This window comes from Otolemur garnettii, unplaced genomic scaffold (assembly GCF_000181295.1).
Source record: "Otolemur garnettii isolate 467f Iridium unplaced genomic scaffold, OtoGar3 scaffold00225, whole genome shotgun sequence".
Taxonomy (NCBI): Eukaryota; Metazoa; Chordata; class Mammalia; order Primates; family Galagidae; genus Otolemur; species Otolemur garnettii.
This window is the reverse complement of record NW_003852620.1, coordinates 1,635,120-1,650,340: the sequence shown is the minus strand read 5'-3', so window position 1 is coordinate 1,650,340 and position 15,221 is coordinate 1,635,120. Positions and strand designations below refer to the sequence as shown.

The window sequence follows — 15,221 nt, the reverse complement described above, 5'->3', positions numbered from 1 at the left end:
ACGCCTGGCCATTTTTTGGTTGCAGCCATCATTGTTGTTTGGCGGGCCCGGGCTGGGGATTCGAACCCGCCACCTTAGGTGTATGTAGCTAGCGCCTTAGCCGCTTAAGCCACAGGCGCCAAGCTGGGTGTTCCTGTTTGATACAGATCTTGGGGATGATCTACCTGGGCCTTATAGGTGATGAAACCAAGGTTCAGGGAGAAGTAGCTCTCACCTGCTACTCAGCTAGATATGACATATTAAGTTCAGATGAGAAAAAATGGAGCCCAGTTCACCTTGTTTCCTAATCAGATAATTAGAATTTGGCCAGAATAGGCCTAACCTTTCAGGGCTGCTTTGGATTTGAGCTGGGTTTTCTATTTCTTTGAAATAGAGGGAGACTAGAATTGGCAGCTTCCTTGACTTGCCCCGCAGGGGGCCATGTTCCTCAGGGAAAACATGGCCTGTCCTTGAGCACTTGGGTTGCTCCAGAATTTCTCTGGTTTTGGAGCTTATGGAGGGAGGTGCTCTTGGCCTTCCAGGATTGACTGGCTGGCTGGATGTTACTGGAGAGTGTGGTCATGAACAGGCACCTCTGAGGAAGCTGAGGTATAGGCTATAATCAAACCCATATTCATAATTTAAAGTAAACCTGTTATCCCTGCTTACATTCTAGACAACTTCTTATTTAAAAAATTCCAGTCTTACAGAAAAAGTGAAATAGAATGAAAACCTAGATACACTTCACTTTTTGCCCCATTTGCCCTCTCTGTGTATCTGTACAATTTTTAAAAATGAATCATTGGCTGGGTGCGGTGGCTCACACCTGTAATCTTAGCACTCTGGGAGGCTGAGGTGGGTGGATTGCCTGAGCTCAGGAGTTCAAGACCAGCCTGAGCAAGAATGAGACCCTATCTCTAAAAATAATTAGGTGTTAATGGCAGGTGCTTATAGTCCCAGCTACTTGGGAGGTTAAGGCAAGAGGATCATTTAAGCCCAAAAGTTTAAGGTTGCTGTGAGCTATGACACTACAGCACTCTACCCAGGGTGACAAAGTGAGTCTCTGTCTCAGAAAAAAAAAATCATTGAAAGTATGTTGCAGATATAACAATGCTCTATTTGTAACTACTTCTAGCACACATTTCCAAATAATAACAATATTTTTTTAGGGCGGCGCCTGTGGCTCAAGAAGTAGAGCGCCAGTCCCATATACCAGAGGTGGCAGGTTCAAACCCAGCCCCAGCCAAAAAAAAAAAAAAAAAGAAGAATATCCTTTTACACAACCACAATCCATTATCACACTGAGAAGTTCAATTTTATCTAATATGTTGTTCATAATACAATTTCCTCAGTTGTCCCAAAATGTCTTATTTATTTATTTTAGAAATGTCTTTTTTTTTTTAATTGAGACAGAGTCTCACTTTGTCACCCTTGGTAGAGTGCTGTGGTGTCGCAGCTCACAGCAACCTCAAACTCTTGGGCTTAAGTGAGTCTCTTGCCTCAGCTTCTCTAGTAGCTGGGACTACAGGCATCCACCACAATGCTCAGCTAGAAATGTCCTTTTCTGAAAAATCCAAGGTTCAATCAAGGATCAGCTATTCACTTAGATTGACATATGGTGATATTTTGAAAAATGTAAAATCAGAAAAAAAATACAGGCACACCTCATTTTATCGCATGTTTCAGATATTGCATCTTTTATAAATTGAAGATTTGTGGCAACCCTGCTTCAAGAAAGACTATTAGAACCATTTTTCCAATAACATGTGCTCATTTTGTGTCTCTGTGCCACATTTTGATAATTCTTTTTTTTTTTTTTTTTTCTGAGACAGAGCCTCAAGCTGTTGCCCTGGGTAGAGTGCCTTGGCGTCACAACTCACAGCAACCTCCAACTCCTGGGTTCAAGTGATTCTCTTGCTTCAGCCTCCCAAGTAGCTAGAATTACAGGTGCCCACCACAACGCTAGGCTATCTTTTGATTGTAGTTGTCATTGTTGTTTGGAGGGCCCAGGCTGGATTCGAACCCACCAGCTCTGGTGTATATGGCGGGCACCTTTGCCACTTGAGCTACAGGTGCCGAGCCACATTTTGATAATTCTCACAATACTTATAACTTTTTCATTTATTATATCTTTTATGGTTACCTGTGGTTAGCAATGTTTGATGTTCTTATTGTAATTGTTTTAGGGTGCCACAAACCAAGCCAATATAAGACAACAAATTTAATTGACAAATGTGTGCGTTTTGACTGCTCAACTGACAGGACATTCCCTGTCTCTCTTCCTCTCCTCAAGCCTCCCTATTCCCTTAGACAACAATATTGAAATTGAGCCAGTTAATAACCCTACAATGGCCTCTTAGTGTTCAAGTAAAAGAAAAATTGTGTATCTTGCGTTTTAAGTCAACAGCTAGAAATGATTAAACTCAGTGAGGAAGGCATGTTGAAAGCTAAGAAAGGCTGAAAGCTCAGCCTCTTGCACTGAACAGTTAATCAAGTTGTAAATGCAAAGGAAAAGTTCTTGAAGGAAATTAAAAGTGCTACTCCAGTGAACATACAAATGATAAGAAAGTGAAATAGTCTTATTGCCGATATGGAGAAAGTTCTAGTGGTTGATAGAAGATCACATCAGCCAAAATGTTCCCTTAAGCCAAAGCCTAATCCAGAGCAAAGCCCTAACTCTCTTCAATTCTCTGAAGGCTGAAAGAGGTGAGGAAGCTGTAAAGTTGGAAGCTAGCAGAGGTTGGTTCAGGAGGTTTAAGAAAAGAAGCCGCCTCCATAACACAAAAGTACAAGATGAAGTAGCACATGCTGATGTAGAAGTTGTAGCAGATTATCTAGGACATCTAGCTAAGATAACTGATAAAGGTGGCTACACTAAACAACAGATTTTCAGTACAGATGAAATAGCCTTCTATTGGAAGAAAATGCCATCTAGGACTTCCATGGCTAAAGAGGAGAAGTCAAGGCTTGGCTTCAAAGACAGGCTGACTCTCTTGTTAGGAGCTAATGCAGCTGGTGACTTTAAGTTGAAGCCAATGCTCATTTACCATTCTGAAAATCCTAGGGTCCGTATGAATTATGCTAATTCTGTCAGTGGAACAACAAAGCCTGGATAACAGTACATCTGTTTACGGTATGATTTATTGAATATTTAAAGCACACTATTGAGACCTATTGCTCAGAAAACAAGATTCTTTTCAAAATATTAATGCTCACTGACAATGCACCTGGTCACCCAAGGCCTCTCATGGAGATGTGCAAGGAGATGTATGCTGTTTTCATGCCTGCTGTACAACATCCATTCTGCAGCCCAGGGATCAAAGTTGACTTTCAAGTGTTTGTAGTTTAAGAAATATATTTCACAAGTCTCTACCTACTATAAAGAGTGATTCCTCTGATGGATCTAGGGCAAGTCAATTGAAAACCTTCTGGAAAGGATTCACTTTTCTAGATGCCATTAAGAACATTTGTGACTCATGGGAGGAGGTCAAAATATCAACGTGAACAGGAATTTGGAAGAACTGGATTCCAACCCACCTGGATGGGGTTCAAGATTTCTGTGGAGGAAGTAACTGTAGATATGGTAGAGACAGCAAGGAAATGAGAATTGGATGTAGAGCCTGGTCAAGTGACTGAATTGCTTCACTTTCATGATAAAATTTTGATGGCTGAGGAGTTACTTTGTATGGATGAGCAAAGAAAGTGGTTTCTTTTTTTTTTTTTTTGAGACAGAGCCTCAAGCTGTCCCCCTGGGTAGAGTGCCATGGCATTACAGCTCACAGCAACCTCCAACTCCTGGGCTCAAGCGAGTCTCCTGCCTCCGCCTCCCAAGTAGCTGGGACCACAGGCGCCCGCCACGACGCCCGGCTATTTTTTTGGTTGCAGCCATCATTGTTGTTTGGCGGTCCGGGCTGGGGATTTGAACCTGCCACCTTAGGTGTACGTGGCTGGCGCCTTAGCCGGTTGAGCTATAGGCGCCGAGCCCAAGAAAGTGGTTTCTTGTGGTAGCATCTATGCCTGATGAAGATGCTATGAACAATGTCAAAATGATAACAAAGGATTTAGACATTACATAAACCGAGTTGATAAACCAGTGGCAGGGTTTGAGAGGACTGACTTCAAATTGGAAAGTTGTTCTACTGTAGGCAAAATGCTACCAAACAGCATTGCGTGCTACAGAGAAATCTTCAGTGAAAGGAAGAGTCAACTGATGTGGCAAACTTCATTGTTGTCTTATTTGAAGAAATTGCCACAGCCACTTCAAGGTTCAGCAAACACCACCCTGATTAGTTAGCAACTACCAACATTGAGGTAAGACCCCTCCATCAGCAAAAAGATTATGATGTGCTGAAGTTTCAAACAATCATTAGCATTTTGTGACAAAGTATTTTTAAATTAAGGTCTAGTTGCTATATTATAGATATAATACCACCATAAACTAAAGAATAGTGAAAATATAACTTTTATATGCACTGGGATACCAAAAATTTGCATGACTAGCTTTATTGTGATATTCACTTTATTTCACCTGTCTGGAACCAAACTCAAGATTTCCTAAGGTACGCTTCTACTATGTTTAAAACTGATTTTCTTTTTCTTTTCTTTCTTTCTTTTTTTTTTTTTTTTGAGACAAAGTCTTACTTTGTTGCTCTCAATAGAGTGCTGTGATGTCATAGTTCACTGCAACCTCAAACTCTTGGCTTCAAGAGATCCTCTTGCCTCAGCCTCTGAAGCAGCTGGGACTACAGGGACCCACCACAACACTCTAAAATTAGAGATGGGATCTCACTGTTACTGAGGCTGTTGTTTAACTCCTGAGCTCGGGCAATCTATCCATCTCGGCCTCTCAGAGTGCTAGGATTACAGGTGTGAGCCACTTCGCCCAACCTTAAAACTGATTTTCATGTGGTCTCCAGTCTGACTATTTATGAAAAATGTTTCTCTACTTTAAAGAATATCAGAATCAGAAATTGGCTCATACAAGAACATTTTTGGCAGTTTGGTCTTTATGTGTATGAAATACTGATAAATTATAATATTTTCATATCCTTAAACTCTGGTGCTGAGAAATTATTGATAACACCAGAGTAAAAAGCAAAACCACAGGAGATCATCAAAAATTTAGCATTCCCAAATTACATGGGAATATTAACCTCAGTAAACAAAGACAAATATCTTAGTAAGGGCTTTATAATTAAAAGATGGAGGTATGTGAAATATATTATGAAGATAATGTAATTATACACTTTAACATAAAAACCAATATTCTAGCACTTGAATTTAGACATCTGGATCTTAAATTTTCTTGACACTGCAGTTAAAAAGAAAAGTATGCAGGTCTTTTCAAAGGCTATGTGTTAGCAAGTGGCTACTTTGGTCATTTCACCTGAACTGGTATTTCACTAACTAGCAGCTATTAACATGCCCCAGCTAATGAAAAATTATTCTTTCTTGGCTGCTGAAAAGGGGCCGGGTGGATGTGTAAGTTTAAGTGTCTTAGTTGTTGGCATATCAGCTGCCACGTCTCTGCTGGAAATCACCCAGGAAGAGGGCTGGGGAGGGAAGCAGAAGGCTGCTAGCAAAAAGCAGATGGAAGAAGACAGAACTGGGAGCAGCAGAAAGGAAAGAGAAGGGCAGGGGTAGAGTAAGCCAACCCCCACCTGCCCTTTACCAGGTGCACTCCAGGTGTGCAGCACACTGCAAAGATCCTTCACATTGACATTATGCTTGACAAACAGCATTCTAAAAGCAGACTGAGTTTGTGCCAAACGTTTTATGAGGCCCAACCCTTCTTTTTAATCCCCTCTCACCTTGTCCCACACCTCCTCAGTGGCATCCATTAGGTTTCCAAAGAAGGGGTTGACAGCGGCATTGGAGACCAGGATATCAATACCTCCATGAAGTTTCACAGCCTAAAGAGAGGAAGAAGGTCTGGGCAAGGGCTGCAGTAAGTAAGGAAGGCACATTTATCTATGTTGATAAAAAAATTCCTTCTTAGGAGTTGTCAAAGTGATATCTTTTTCTTAAAACATTATCTCTCCAAAGCTGCTCTAAGCTCTGCGGCTAGTCATTTAAGGTCGTCTTATTTCTTTTGCAGTCATTTCCTTCTGCCTCTTCTTCTCAGGCTATCCTCTAACCCTTTACTCTTTTCTTTACACTTTCCCTTTGGGCAGCTCCTTTATTCTCATGTTTTCAACTCCAGTTAGAAATCTATTTCTAGACCCCCTTCTCTTTTCACACTGAGTCCCAGCCCCATTTTTCCAAGTACTCACTGTCCCATTCTCCTGAAATGAGTTACCATTATCTCAAAGTTAAACTGTCCACATTTGCCTGAATAGAGAAACTGGTTTAAATAGAATGATAGAAAGGGAAGGGCCTTTAAGATCATCTTGCCTAGGGCAGCGCCTGTGGCTCAAAAGAGTAAGGCACCAGCCCTACATGCTGGAGGTGGTGGGTTCAAACCCAGCCACAGCCAAAAAAACTGCAAAAAAAAAAACAAAAAAACAAAACACATCTTGCCTAATGTCCTCATGGTGGAGTTGATGAAGCCAAAGGTCAGGGAAGTTAATTTTTCAGAGTCATAGAGGTCAGTAACGACACATTGGGAATAGCTAAGAATAGGAAGACTGCTTATACCATGTTTAGGAGAGGTGATTTGTTCAGGGCACAAAGCTAGTTAGTGGTGGCAGAACTGAGGTCAGTCTCCTTCTTTGTAGCATAGAGCTAATTCATAAGTGTTCTCTGAAAATGAGCCTAGGTCATTATGAAACTGGCTGCCCAGAAGAGCCATGATGGGAGGAGATACTAGCCTGAATTTAAAGCAGTTCCACACTTGGCTATGATGTCATTTTCTTTCTCTCTCTCTCATTTTTGACCTGGAGGTATAGAAGATTCAAGACAGAAACAGATTTAAATTGAGAAAGCCAAGAAAGGTGACCTCTTACATCCTTAAAAAGTTATAAGTAGGTAGTAAAGGTTTGTGGTAGAGTGACAAATGGCCCCGCAGAATCTGCCAACAAGGGTTTTCAGAACCAAGCCACCCTGAAACTAGACTTTGCATTTGCTCAGAACTCCCAATTTTGTGCCTTGGGCGAGTAGCACTAAATGGGCCCTTGATCAACTTTGTGCTTCGGATTTGGCACACAGAGGGGTGTTATTAACAATGTATGCCATCTGCTTGCTTCCCATTTTAACTAATTATTCTTGTTAACTAGGTGCTAAGCTCAGTTGTTTCTACACTGCTGAAGGAATGCCTGGGCTGTCAACACATAAATCTAACAAAATTTAAAGTCACATCATCTTTTAAAATGCGTATTAAGACTTTCTTGCACCCTCTAAATGTTGGTGTCCTGGCATAAAGCCCCAGTCACCTGCCTTGGTTCTGTGTAAGTCTTGCCAATAGACTTGTGTTTAGAAAAGTGCAGAGTAAGTTAGAAAGCGATGTGTGTGCTGGTTCTGTGCTTGTGTATTTGGGGGTGGGGAGAAGACAATGGACTAATCCAGCATCACAAACAACCTTTTTCACTTTGCTGTGCATCCTGTCCTCCTATCCTTCCAGTCTGGTCAGCATGGAGAGGGAGGAGGCCTGGTTTCAACTGAACAGAGACAGTGAAGCATAAAAGATGAATGAGAAAGGTAGTTAGGACCACTCAGCTGTCTTCTAAGTCTTTCTCTAAATGGTGTGGTCATTACACTAAAGTGGTTGGTTGTTTTCTCTGGGTTCTGATAATTACATACATATTTTAGAAAAAGCATAATCATGTGGAGAAGCAGCTAATCTAGTTTCTACTTACCACACCAGTGAGAAGCTTTGCAGTGTGGATTAGGTGGCCAGTGGGTAATAACCATGCTCAGGCTAGTAGCTTTTTCATTGTAGGGTAACCTTTAGTGACAGGCAGAACGTATTTCAAATTGCTAACAAATGTTTTATCATTTTCCACCCTGACATTGATCATACAAATTACCTGGGAATTCTTACTGACTCATCCCTCCTACTTCCCATTTTGTGACATGGGGTTGAAAAAATCTTGGTTGGTTCCCATTAAATGTCTCTTGGGAACATCTGTTCTGGTCCTACCATCCTTGGTGTAGACTGGGATGACAGCAGTAGCTTTCTCCTGATGTCCTTGGCTCAGTGTCTTCTCTCTATCCTTCTTCCCAGAGCCAGATTATCCTTTCTTAATAACGACTTTTATCTTGTTCAAAACTTCACTTGGCTTTTTATTTTTTTGAGACAGAATCTCATTATGTTGCCCTCGGTAGAGTGCTGTGGTGTCACAGCTCACAGCAACCTCAAACTCTTGGGTTTAAGCGATTCTCTTGCCTTAGCCTCCCAAGTAGCTGGGACTACAGGTGCCTGCCACAACACCCAGCTATTTTTTTAAATTGTAACTGTCATTGTTGTTTGGCAGGCCCAGGCTGGGTTTGAATCCACCAGCTCCGGTGTATGTGGCTGGCGCCCTAGCCACTGAGCTACAGGTGCTGAGCCCACTTGGCTTCTTATTACTATGAGAATGTGTAAACTCCTTTGGGAGGCGATGGAGGCCCTTGTCCCCTACCTTTCCCATTTTCTAACAGTATTCCCAAGCCTGTGTTCCCTGCTATGGACTGACAGTGCCCCTTTTCTCCTTTAGTCCCTCCTTGGCAGTCTGCTCATTTTTCAGGGTCATTGGAACCTTGTCTCTACCTGTCCATTCCCACCCACTCATCCAGGTCTAGTTCAAGCCCCACTTTTGGGTCAGGCCTGAATGAACTGCTAAGTGGACCTGGTGGGAGTTGGAGGATGTTTTCTCAGCAGAATTCTGACATTAAATTGCTATGTATATTTCATATGGCTACTCATTGGCTCAGGGTCCCGAATGTCTCCCTGCTCCCTCAGGATCAAGGACCCAATCTCAGTTCTGTCCAGCAGCCTATGCCAGGCAAGATAACTTTCTTGGATTCACATCTGGCTCCTTCCAATGCACATTTGAGCATTTGCCAAACAGTTTTTCTTTTCTTTCTTTCTTTCTTTTTTTTTTTTTAGAGACAGAGTTTCATTTTGTCGCCTTCAGTAGAGTGCCATGGCATCACAGCTTACAGCAACCTCCAACTCCTGGGCTTAGGTGATTCTCTTGCCTCAGTCTCCTGAGTAGCTGGGACTACAGGTGCCTGCCACAATGTGCAGCTATTTTTTTTGTTGCAGTTTGGCTGGGGCCGGGTTTGAACCTGCCACCCTCAGTATATGGGGCTGGTGCCCTACCCACTGAGCCAAAGGTGCTGCCCCAGACAGTTTCTTAAACATGGAATTACCCTATACTGTCTACCATATCACTGTCTACTATTGTTTAAGGCCCTCCTTTCTGCCAGCCTTCCAATCTGTTAGGATGAACCTGTACTTTCATTCTTGGGTAGCTTCTCTCTTCCACTCTGGGGAATAAAGTATATGCCCTCAGTCTTGAGGGAAGAGGAGCCTCCTGTGCTGTTAGGTTTGTATTTTCTTGTGAAGCTAGAAGAAAGCTGGTGTCAAGTGCCAACTCTGACACTGAGATTAAAGTCCAAATGGGCACCTAAGGCCTAATCCTGCACTAATGGGGAAGTGCCTGGTAGTCTGGAGACAGCCAAGGAGCTTGATAGGTCTAGGTTGAATCACATCTCTTTCCTTACTGGCTGTGAGACCTTGGGAAGTTGTTCCAACAATATGAACCAGTTTCTGTAAACAGAATAGAACTAGCCTTGCTTGGGTTGTTGTCAGGTTTAGCGGGTACCCGTGTGAGGCTCTGAATACAGTAAAGGCACACAGTAGGTGGCTGAAACACAATGGGTTGCCTCAACTCTTCAGCTTACAAACTGAAGAACAGGCAATTGTTAATTAGTGCACAGATGGGGTCATCTATTTTGAGATTGCATTTACCTTCTCATCTGTCCAATTAGATTGGAAACTACTGAAGAACCACGACCAAGTGTTTTTTTTGAGTACCCCAAGGGATGATGTAAGGTTGAAGCATTAGAGGAGTTTTTGATTCTGACTGGTATGGGATGATTCTCAGACTTCAGTGCATTGATAGAAAGGCACACAGTAGGGGGCGGTGCCTTTGGCTCAGTGGGTAGGGTGCCAGCCCCATATACTGGGGTGGCAGGTCTGAAACCGGCCCTGGCCAAACTATAACAAAAAAATAGCTGGGCATATTGGTGGGTGCCTATAGTCCCAGCTACTCCGGAGGCTGAGGCAAGAGAATCGCCTAAGCCCAGGAACTGTAGGTTGCTGTGAGCTGTGATGTCACAGCATTCTACTGAAGGCAATAAAGTGAGACTCTGTTTCAAAAAGAAAAAGAAAAGAAAAAGGCACACAATAAAAATGTGAGGGTGGACTGGTGTGGGTAGCAAAATGCACTGTTATGTTTCAGTTAACAGTACTGGGTTGGATGTACTGGGTTGGCACCACTGCTGCCCAGGAAAGCAAGGAAAAGGGCTCAGGATGACTCCCTTTTTCACCTCCGGTCTCTGTGCCCATTTCCCTAATGCTCACCGTGGCCACCAGCCGCTCTCGGTCCTCTGCCTTCCCCACATGGCACACAGTGCCTGACACGCTCAGCCCCTCCCCCTGCAGTGCGGCCACAGCTCGGTCCACGTTCTGCTGCTTCCGGCTGCTGACTACCACGTGAGCCCCATCCTGGGCCAGGCGCCGGGCAATGGCGAAGCCAATCCTGCCAGATGGGAGAGACAGACTGTCAAGGTCTCTACAGGAGAGAAGGCTGAGAGGATGGGCTCTGGAGTCAGGTTACTAGGGCCTGGATGCTAGCTCTTCCTCTGTATTAGCAGGCTAATGGCACAGCTGTTGCCATGCAGATGAACATGCTTACGTGCTTTGCTCATTTTTGGCACTAATATACTTTTTTTTTCATTTAGTTGTAAACACCACTACACTTGGACCAGCAGTGGTGTTCACTATATGGTTTTTATTATGACTTTGGCTCTCAGCATCAGTTCCCAGGAATGGACATCACCTTTCACAGGCCCTACCATGGGTAACAGGCCCCATACCCTGTCAGGACTGAAGAATAAGAAATGAGCTGGAGGCAGCGCCTGTGGCTCAAAGGAGTAGGGTGTGGGCCCCATATGCCAGAGGTGGCGGGTTCAAACACAGCCCTGGGCAAAAAAAAAGAAAAAAAAAAAGAAAAGAAAAGAAATGAGCTGGGTGTGCAGCCACATCCAGGTTTGAGGGTCTCACTCCAAAGGAGCCCCTGCCCGCAAATATCTCCCTTACTAGTCTTTATCATTCTCAAAATCTTTCTTTTTTTTGCAGATTTTGGCTGGGGCTGGGTTTGAACCCACCACCTCCCCGGCATATGGGGCCGGCGCCCTACTCCTTTGAGCCACAGGTGCCGCCCCCATTCTCAAAATCTTTTTTTTTTTTTTTTTAAATTTTGGCCAGGGCTGGGTTTGAACCTGCCAACTCTGGCATATGGGGCTGGTGCCCTACTCCTTTGAGCCACAGGCACTGCCCCCATTCTCAAAATCTTAACCTTAGTTATGTTGGGGTGCATGTGAAAGGTTGGGTAGCTGGTCAAAAATGTAAACATTCCCCTGGAAGTAAGGGTTGCACATTTTGCGTTTGTCAGCCATTAGCCTTTCATATACATCGGTACTTCAGATTTGCTGAGAGCTGGCATCTAGCAAAGTTCTGTAGGAATGAGAAACAGGGCAGAGGAGAGTGGAGGGTGAGAAATAGCCTGCAGCAGGTGGGACCGAAATGTAAGGAGGTTAACAAAAATCTGGGCATGTGTCTTTAGCGTCCCATTTAGGCAAGGGGGAGGAATTCAAGGGCCAAATGGGGTGTTGTAATATTTTAAGATTTTCATAATCTGGATTTCCTTGTATTTCTGGTTTCTGGTCTTCCCAGACGCTAGGTGGGGCTTGTTGATTGGGGCATCCTAGAGCCCGGGGGACTGGATCGGTCGGGGTAGCGCAGAGGTGGCGTAGAAGCAGAGGCAGGAGTGACAGGAGGACTGGGAAAGGAAGGGCAAGGGCCAGGGGGCTCGGAGGGACTTCCTGCCAACAACGTGGTTCCTTTTTCCCCCAAGGCCAGACTTTGGCCGCGTGGAGGTCTGAAGGCAGAGGCTCGAGAGGCAAAGGACAAGAGGCTACGCCCTGTTTCCATACAGCCCGGGTCTCAAAGACTCTGGCCCGGGCACTCACCCGTCGGTAGAGGCTGTTACCAGGGCCACTTTATTCGCGAGCAGATCCCGGCGGGTCACTCCGGAGCTGGCCATCCGCACTGACTTCCACGGCAGTGTACAGAGACCTAACAGCAGACCCGCCTTCCGCATGGCTCAGCCAGTTCAGATTGAGTTGCACTCCGCCCCGCGGAGGTGAAGGACGAAAGGCAGGCCAAGGGGCCTGCGGCCTACCCACCCCGCCCCCTGCTCGCTGGGTGCCCGCCCTCGGTGCGCGGGAGCGGCCTGTGGCCGCGGGCGCCCCCTGCCGGCACACGCCCGCTGCGCCCCGCCGTCCCCTATCCTCCGCTGATCTTGCCCTCTCCTGGCTGGGTAAGGGGAGGTGCTCTGCGCCCAAGTTTCTCTTAGGGTTCTCACCTCCCCCGGGACCTGCAAACATTCCCACTTGTCCTTTCACATCTGCTGGCTGCGTACTTTTAGGGGAAGAGGGGACCGTGAGTTGTTTGCTTTTGTAACCCAAAACTCAAGATGGAATTTCTTCTCCAGGAAAGTCTGGATCTCTCCAGGAAAGTCTGGATCTATGCACGTGTGACAGCCCAAGGGAGGCTGCCTATGGGGGTGAAGCCTATGGTCTCCACATAGTCCACCACGTGAGGGTGGAGGAACCTGGGAAAGAGACGTGATGGGGAGTGGTAGGTTGAGTAGGCCTGGCTCTGTCTATCTCAAGATCTCCTGTATCCTCACAGGCCTTTGAGTGTGAACTCTGGCCATTGACTGAAGATCTCTTATGCCTTCCATTCAAGATGGCTTCTCTCTTTTACAGTGGCTAAGTGCTAGCAAGGAGCCTAGAGGGTCCCCGAAGCAGGAGTGGAAATATAGAGAATTAGGAAGGAGTCAAGTTCTCCATAATTACTATGTCCCCAGGTCTTAGCGTACATTTTAGTTTAATAAATTATTTGTTGACTGTAAAAGCACTTTATGTGCAAAGTGTAACTGTAAACTACTAAACACAGTGATTATAACCATAGTAATTATTATTGCTGCCATAGGCCAGACTCTTTATCTGTAAACTCTGCATGTGGAGTAGATGATAAATAAAGTCCTCGCTAGCTGTAAATTCTGTGTCTGAGACTTCACCCTCCTCTTCTGCCAAGTGAGTTGAATTGATCTCCCTCCTGGGTTCCTGGGAAAATGAATAGATCTGGATGGCTTATGGTTCACTACAGGAAGGTCTCAGCAGACCCAAGTGCAAGCATCTGAATTGGTTTAACCCAGTGGCCTCAAAATGCCAGACTGAGAAGCAATGCTGATCCATGGCAATATTTTCACTAGTACAAGGCAAAATGAGAACAATTAAGAATATAATAAGTTTCCCAAAGCTAAAGTTATTGATCTTAGCACATAGTCCTTTATTCTGGAATACCCTTTTGTCTCCTCCCTCCCTTTTCTTGGTGTTAGTCTTTTCTTTTAGAAAAGATGATGGAAGCAGATGGGTAGGTTTAGAAAAGTGTTGTTGGTTGGTGAAACCATTAGTTTGTTAGCTTCATGTCAGTCCCTATGATTAGAGGGGAAAGAATCCTGGTGTGTGAAATTCAGTTCTGGGGATTACTGTTTGGTAGAATTCATCCTTACTAAAGATTCATTTAGTATAGATAGGTGTTGGTCAGCTGAGCAGTTGAAAAAGGATTTCGGCATTTGAAAAGGAGTATTTATGGATAGCCAGTGATATACCAGGCATGCCCTGGATTTACAGTGCATTCCTCAGCTACCAAGTTACAGCTGCCATACTCAGTTTTGGTACTTAGCACATCCTGATGAGATAAAAGAGCTTAAGTCTAATTCTTCCCATGTTTGGGGAAAACTGACTCTCTGGTGCCCCTCAGTCTGAGCCTCATGAATTATTGACAGAGGCTGGATAGTGTCACACTCCTCTTCCTCTTTCACTGCTCAGAGCTAATGCATTGTGGGAACCCTTCCCAGTGCTCTCTACCTGATGTGAGACTGGGGGAGATTGCCCAGGAGGTTCTTGGGGCTTGGCTCAAAGGGACAGTCCTGCAAGGCACATTTGGTCTCACTTCACCCCTTTCCCCAGAGTTGGACAGCTGGGGGCTGAGGTTGGCAGGAAGATGGGAGAGACCATACTGGGAAAAGCAAAGGATTCTGGGAGAAGAGAACTGTGGCTTGAGAGCTTGCTGATTGGGACTTGGCCCCCTCCTTGTCTGGGCTGGGTTGATATTTGGTCACCAGCACCATTTCTTTTGGGAAAGCACAGGGACATTAGGGAGGGGATCTGTGAAGGGAAAAGGGTAGAAGGCAGCAAGGAGATGAGTCTCTGGCTCCATCAAGCTTGTTTGTTGCAGATAAGGGTAGGAAATCCTCTTCCTCTTGTTGGGACAAGAGTCAAGTGGAGAAGATAAGAGAGAGTGTTAATAGTAACTATTTACCGAGCATTTAATTACTAAGAGCCAGCAGGTGTTGGGTGTTTTTTATGAGTTTTATTGAGGATTTCTAATGTGGCGAAATGGGTATTTTTGTTTTTTCTATATGTGCAATCAGAGTAAGTCATGATAACCTGACCCACTGTCAATGTGGTATAGCTACATGTCATTTTTCTGGCACTGTAGGCACAGTCATAGTTTTCATAGAAATTAGGTCTCTGAATCGGAATTTTACTTTCAGAACCAGTGTTTTTAAATCAAAATATCTGTTGTTTAAATTATCAAAATAATGCATGCTCATGATTTTAAAAATGGGACAGAAAGTTATGAGAAAAGTAAAAAGTAACTCTTCTCTAGGCTTCTTTCACTGCTCCCCACACAATTCTTGGTCTTGTGTATACTTCCAGAAGTTTTCTATATGTTAATATGCATTTTTCTCTTAATTTTTCCCCCATGAATGAGATTATACTACTCATACCATCCTTCAAATTGCTTCCTTCTTTTCTTTCTTTCTTCTCCCCCTTTTTGCTTTGTTTCTTAAAGTACACCCTTGGAGAATGTTCTGAATAGTACATAATAAGTCTACCTTATTCTCTCTCTTTTTATAAAATAGCTGTACAATAATCTATTGTGTGAATATTCTATAGTT

The 15,221-nt window shown here is 44.2% G+C and overlaps 1 protein-coding gene across 2 annotated transcripts in view; it reads right to left on the bottom strand.

The window, feature by feature from the left end:
• The window catches only part of LOC100967159 (dehydrogenase/reductase SDR family member 4), a 15,802-nt gene extending 3,448 nt beyond the window's left edge, over nt 1–12,354 (bottom strand). Inside the window, exons 1-3 of one of the 2 annotated variants that reach the window (XM_003801938.3) lie at nt 12,157–12,354; nt 10,487–10,664; nt 5,790–5,891 (exon numbers count right to left, since the gene is read on the bottom strand). In XM_003801938.3, coding sequence (XP_003801986.1) covers nt 5,790–5,891; nt 10,487–10,664; nt 12,157–12,287 — 411 coding nt within the window. In that variant the 5' untranslated portion in view covers nt 12,288–12,354. The remainder of the gene's footprint in view (nt 1–5,789; nt 5,892–10,486; nt 10,665–12,156) is intronic. The other variant, XM_023508151.1, reaches the window with a different exon arrangement.
• Nucleotides 12,355–15,221: the final 2,867 nt, after the last annotated feature.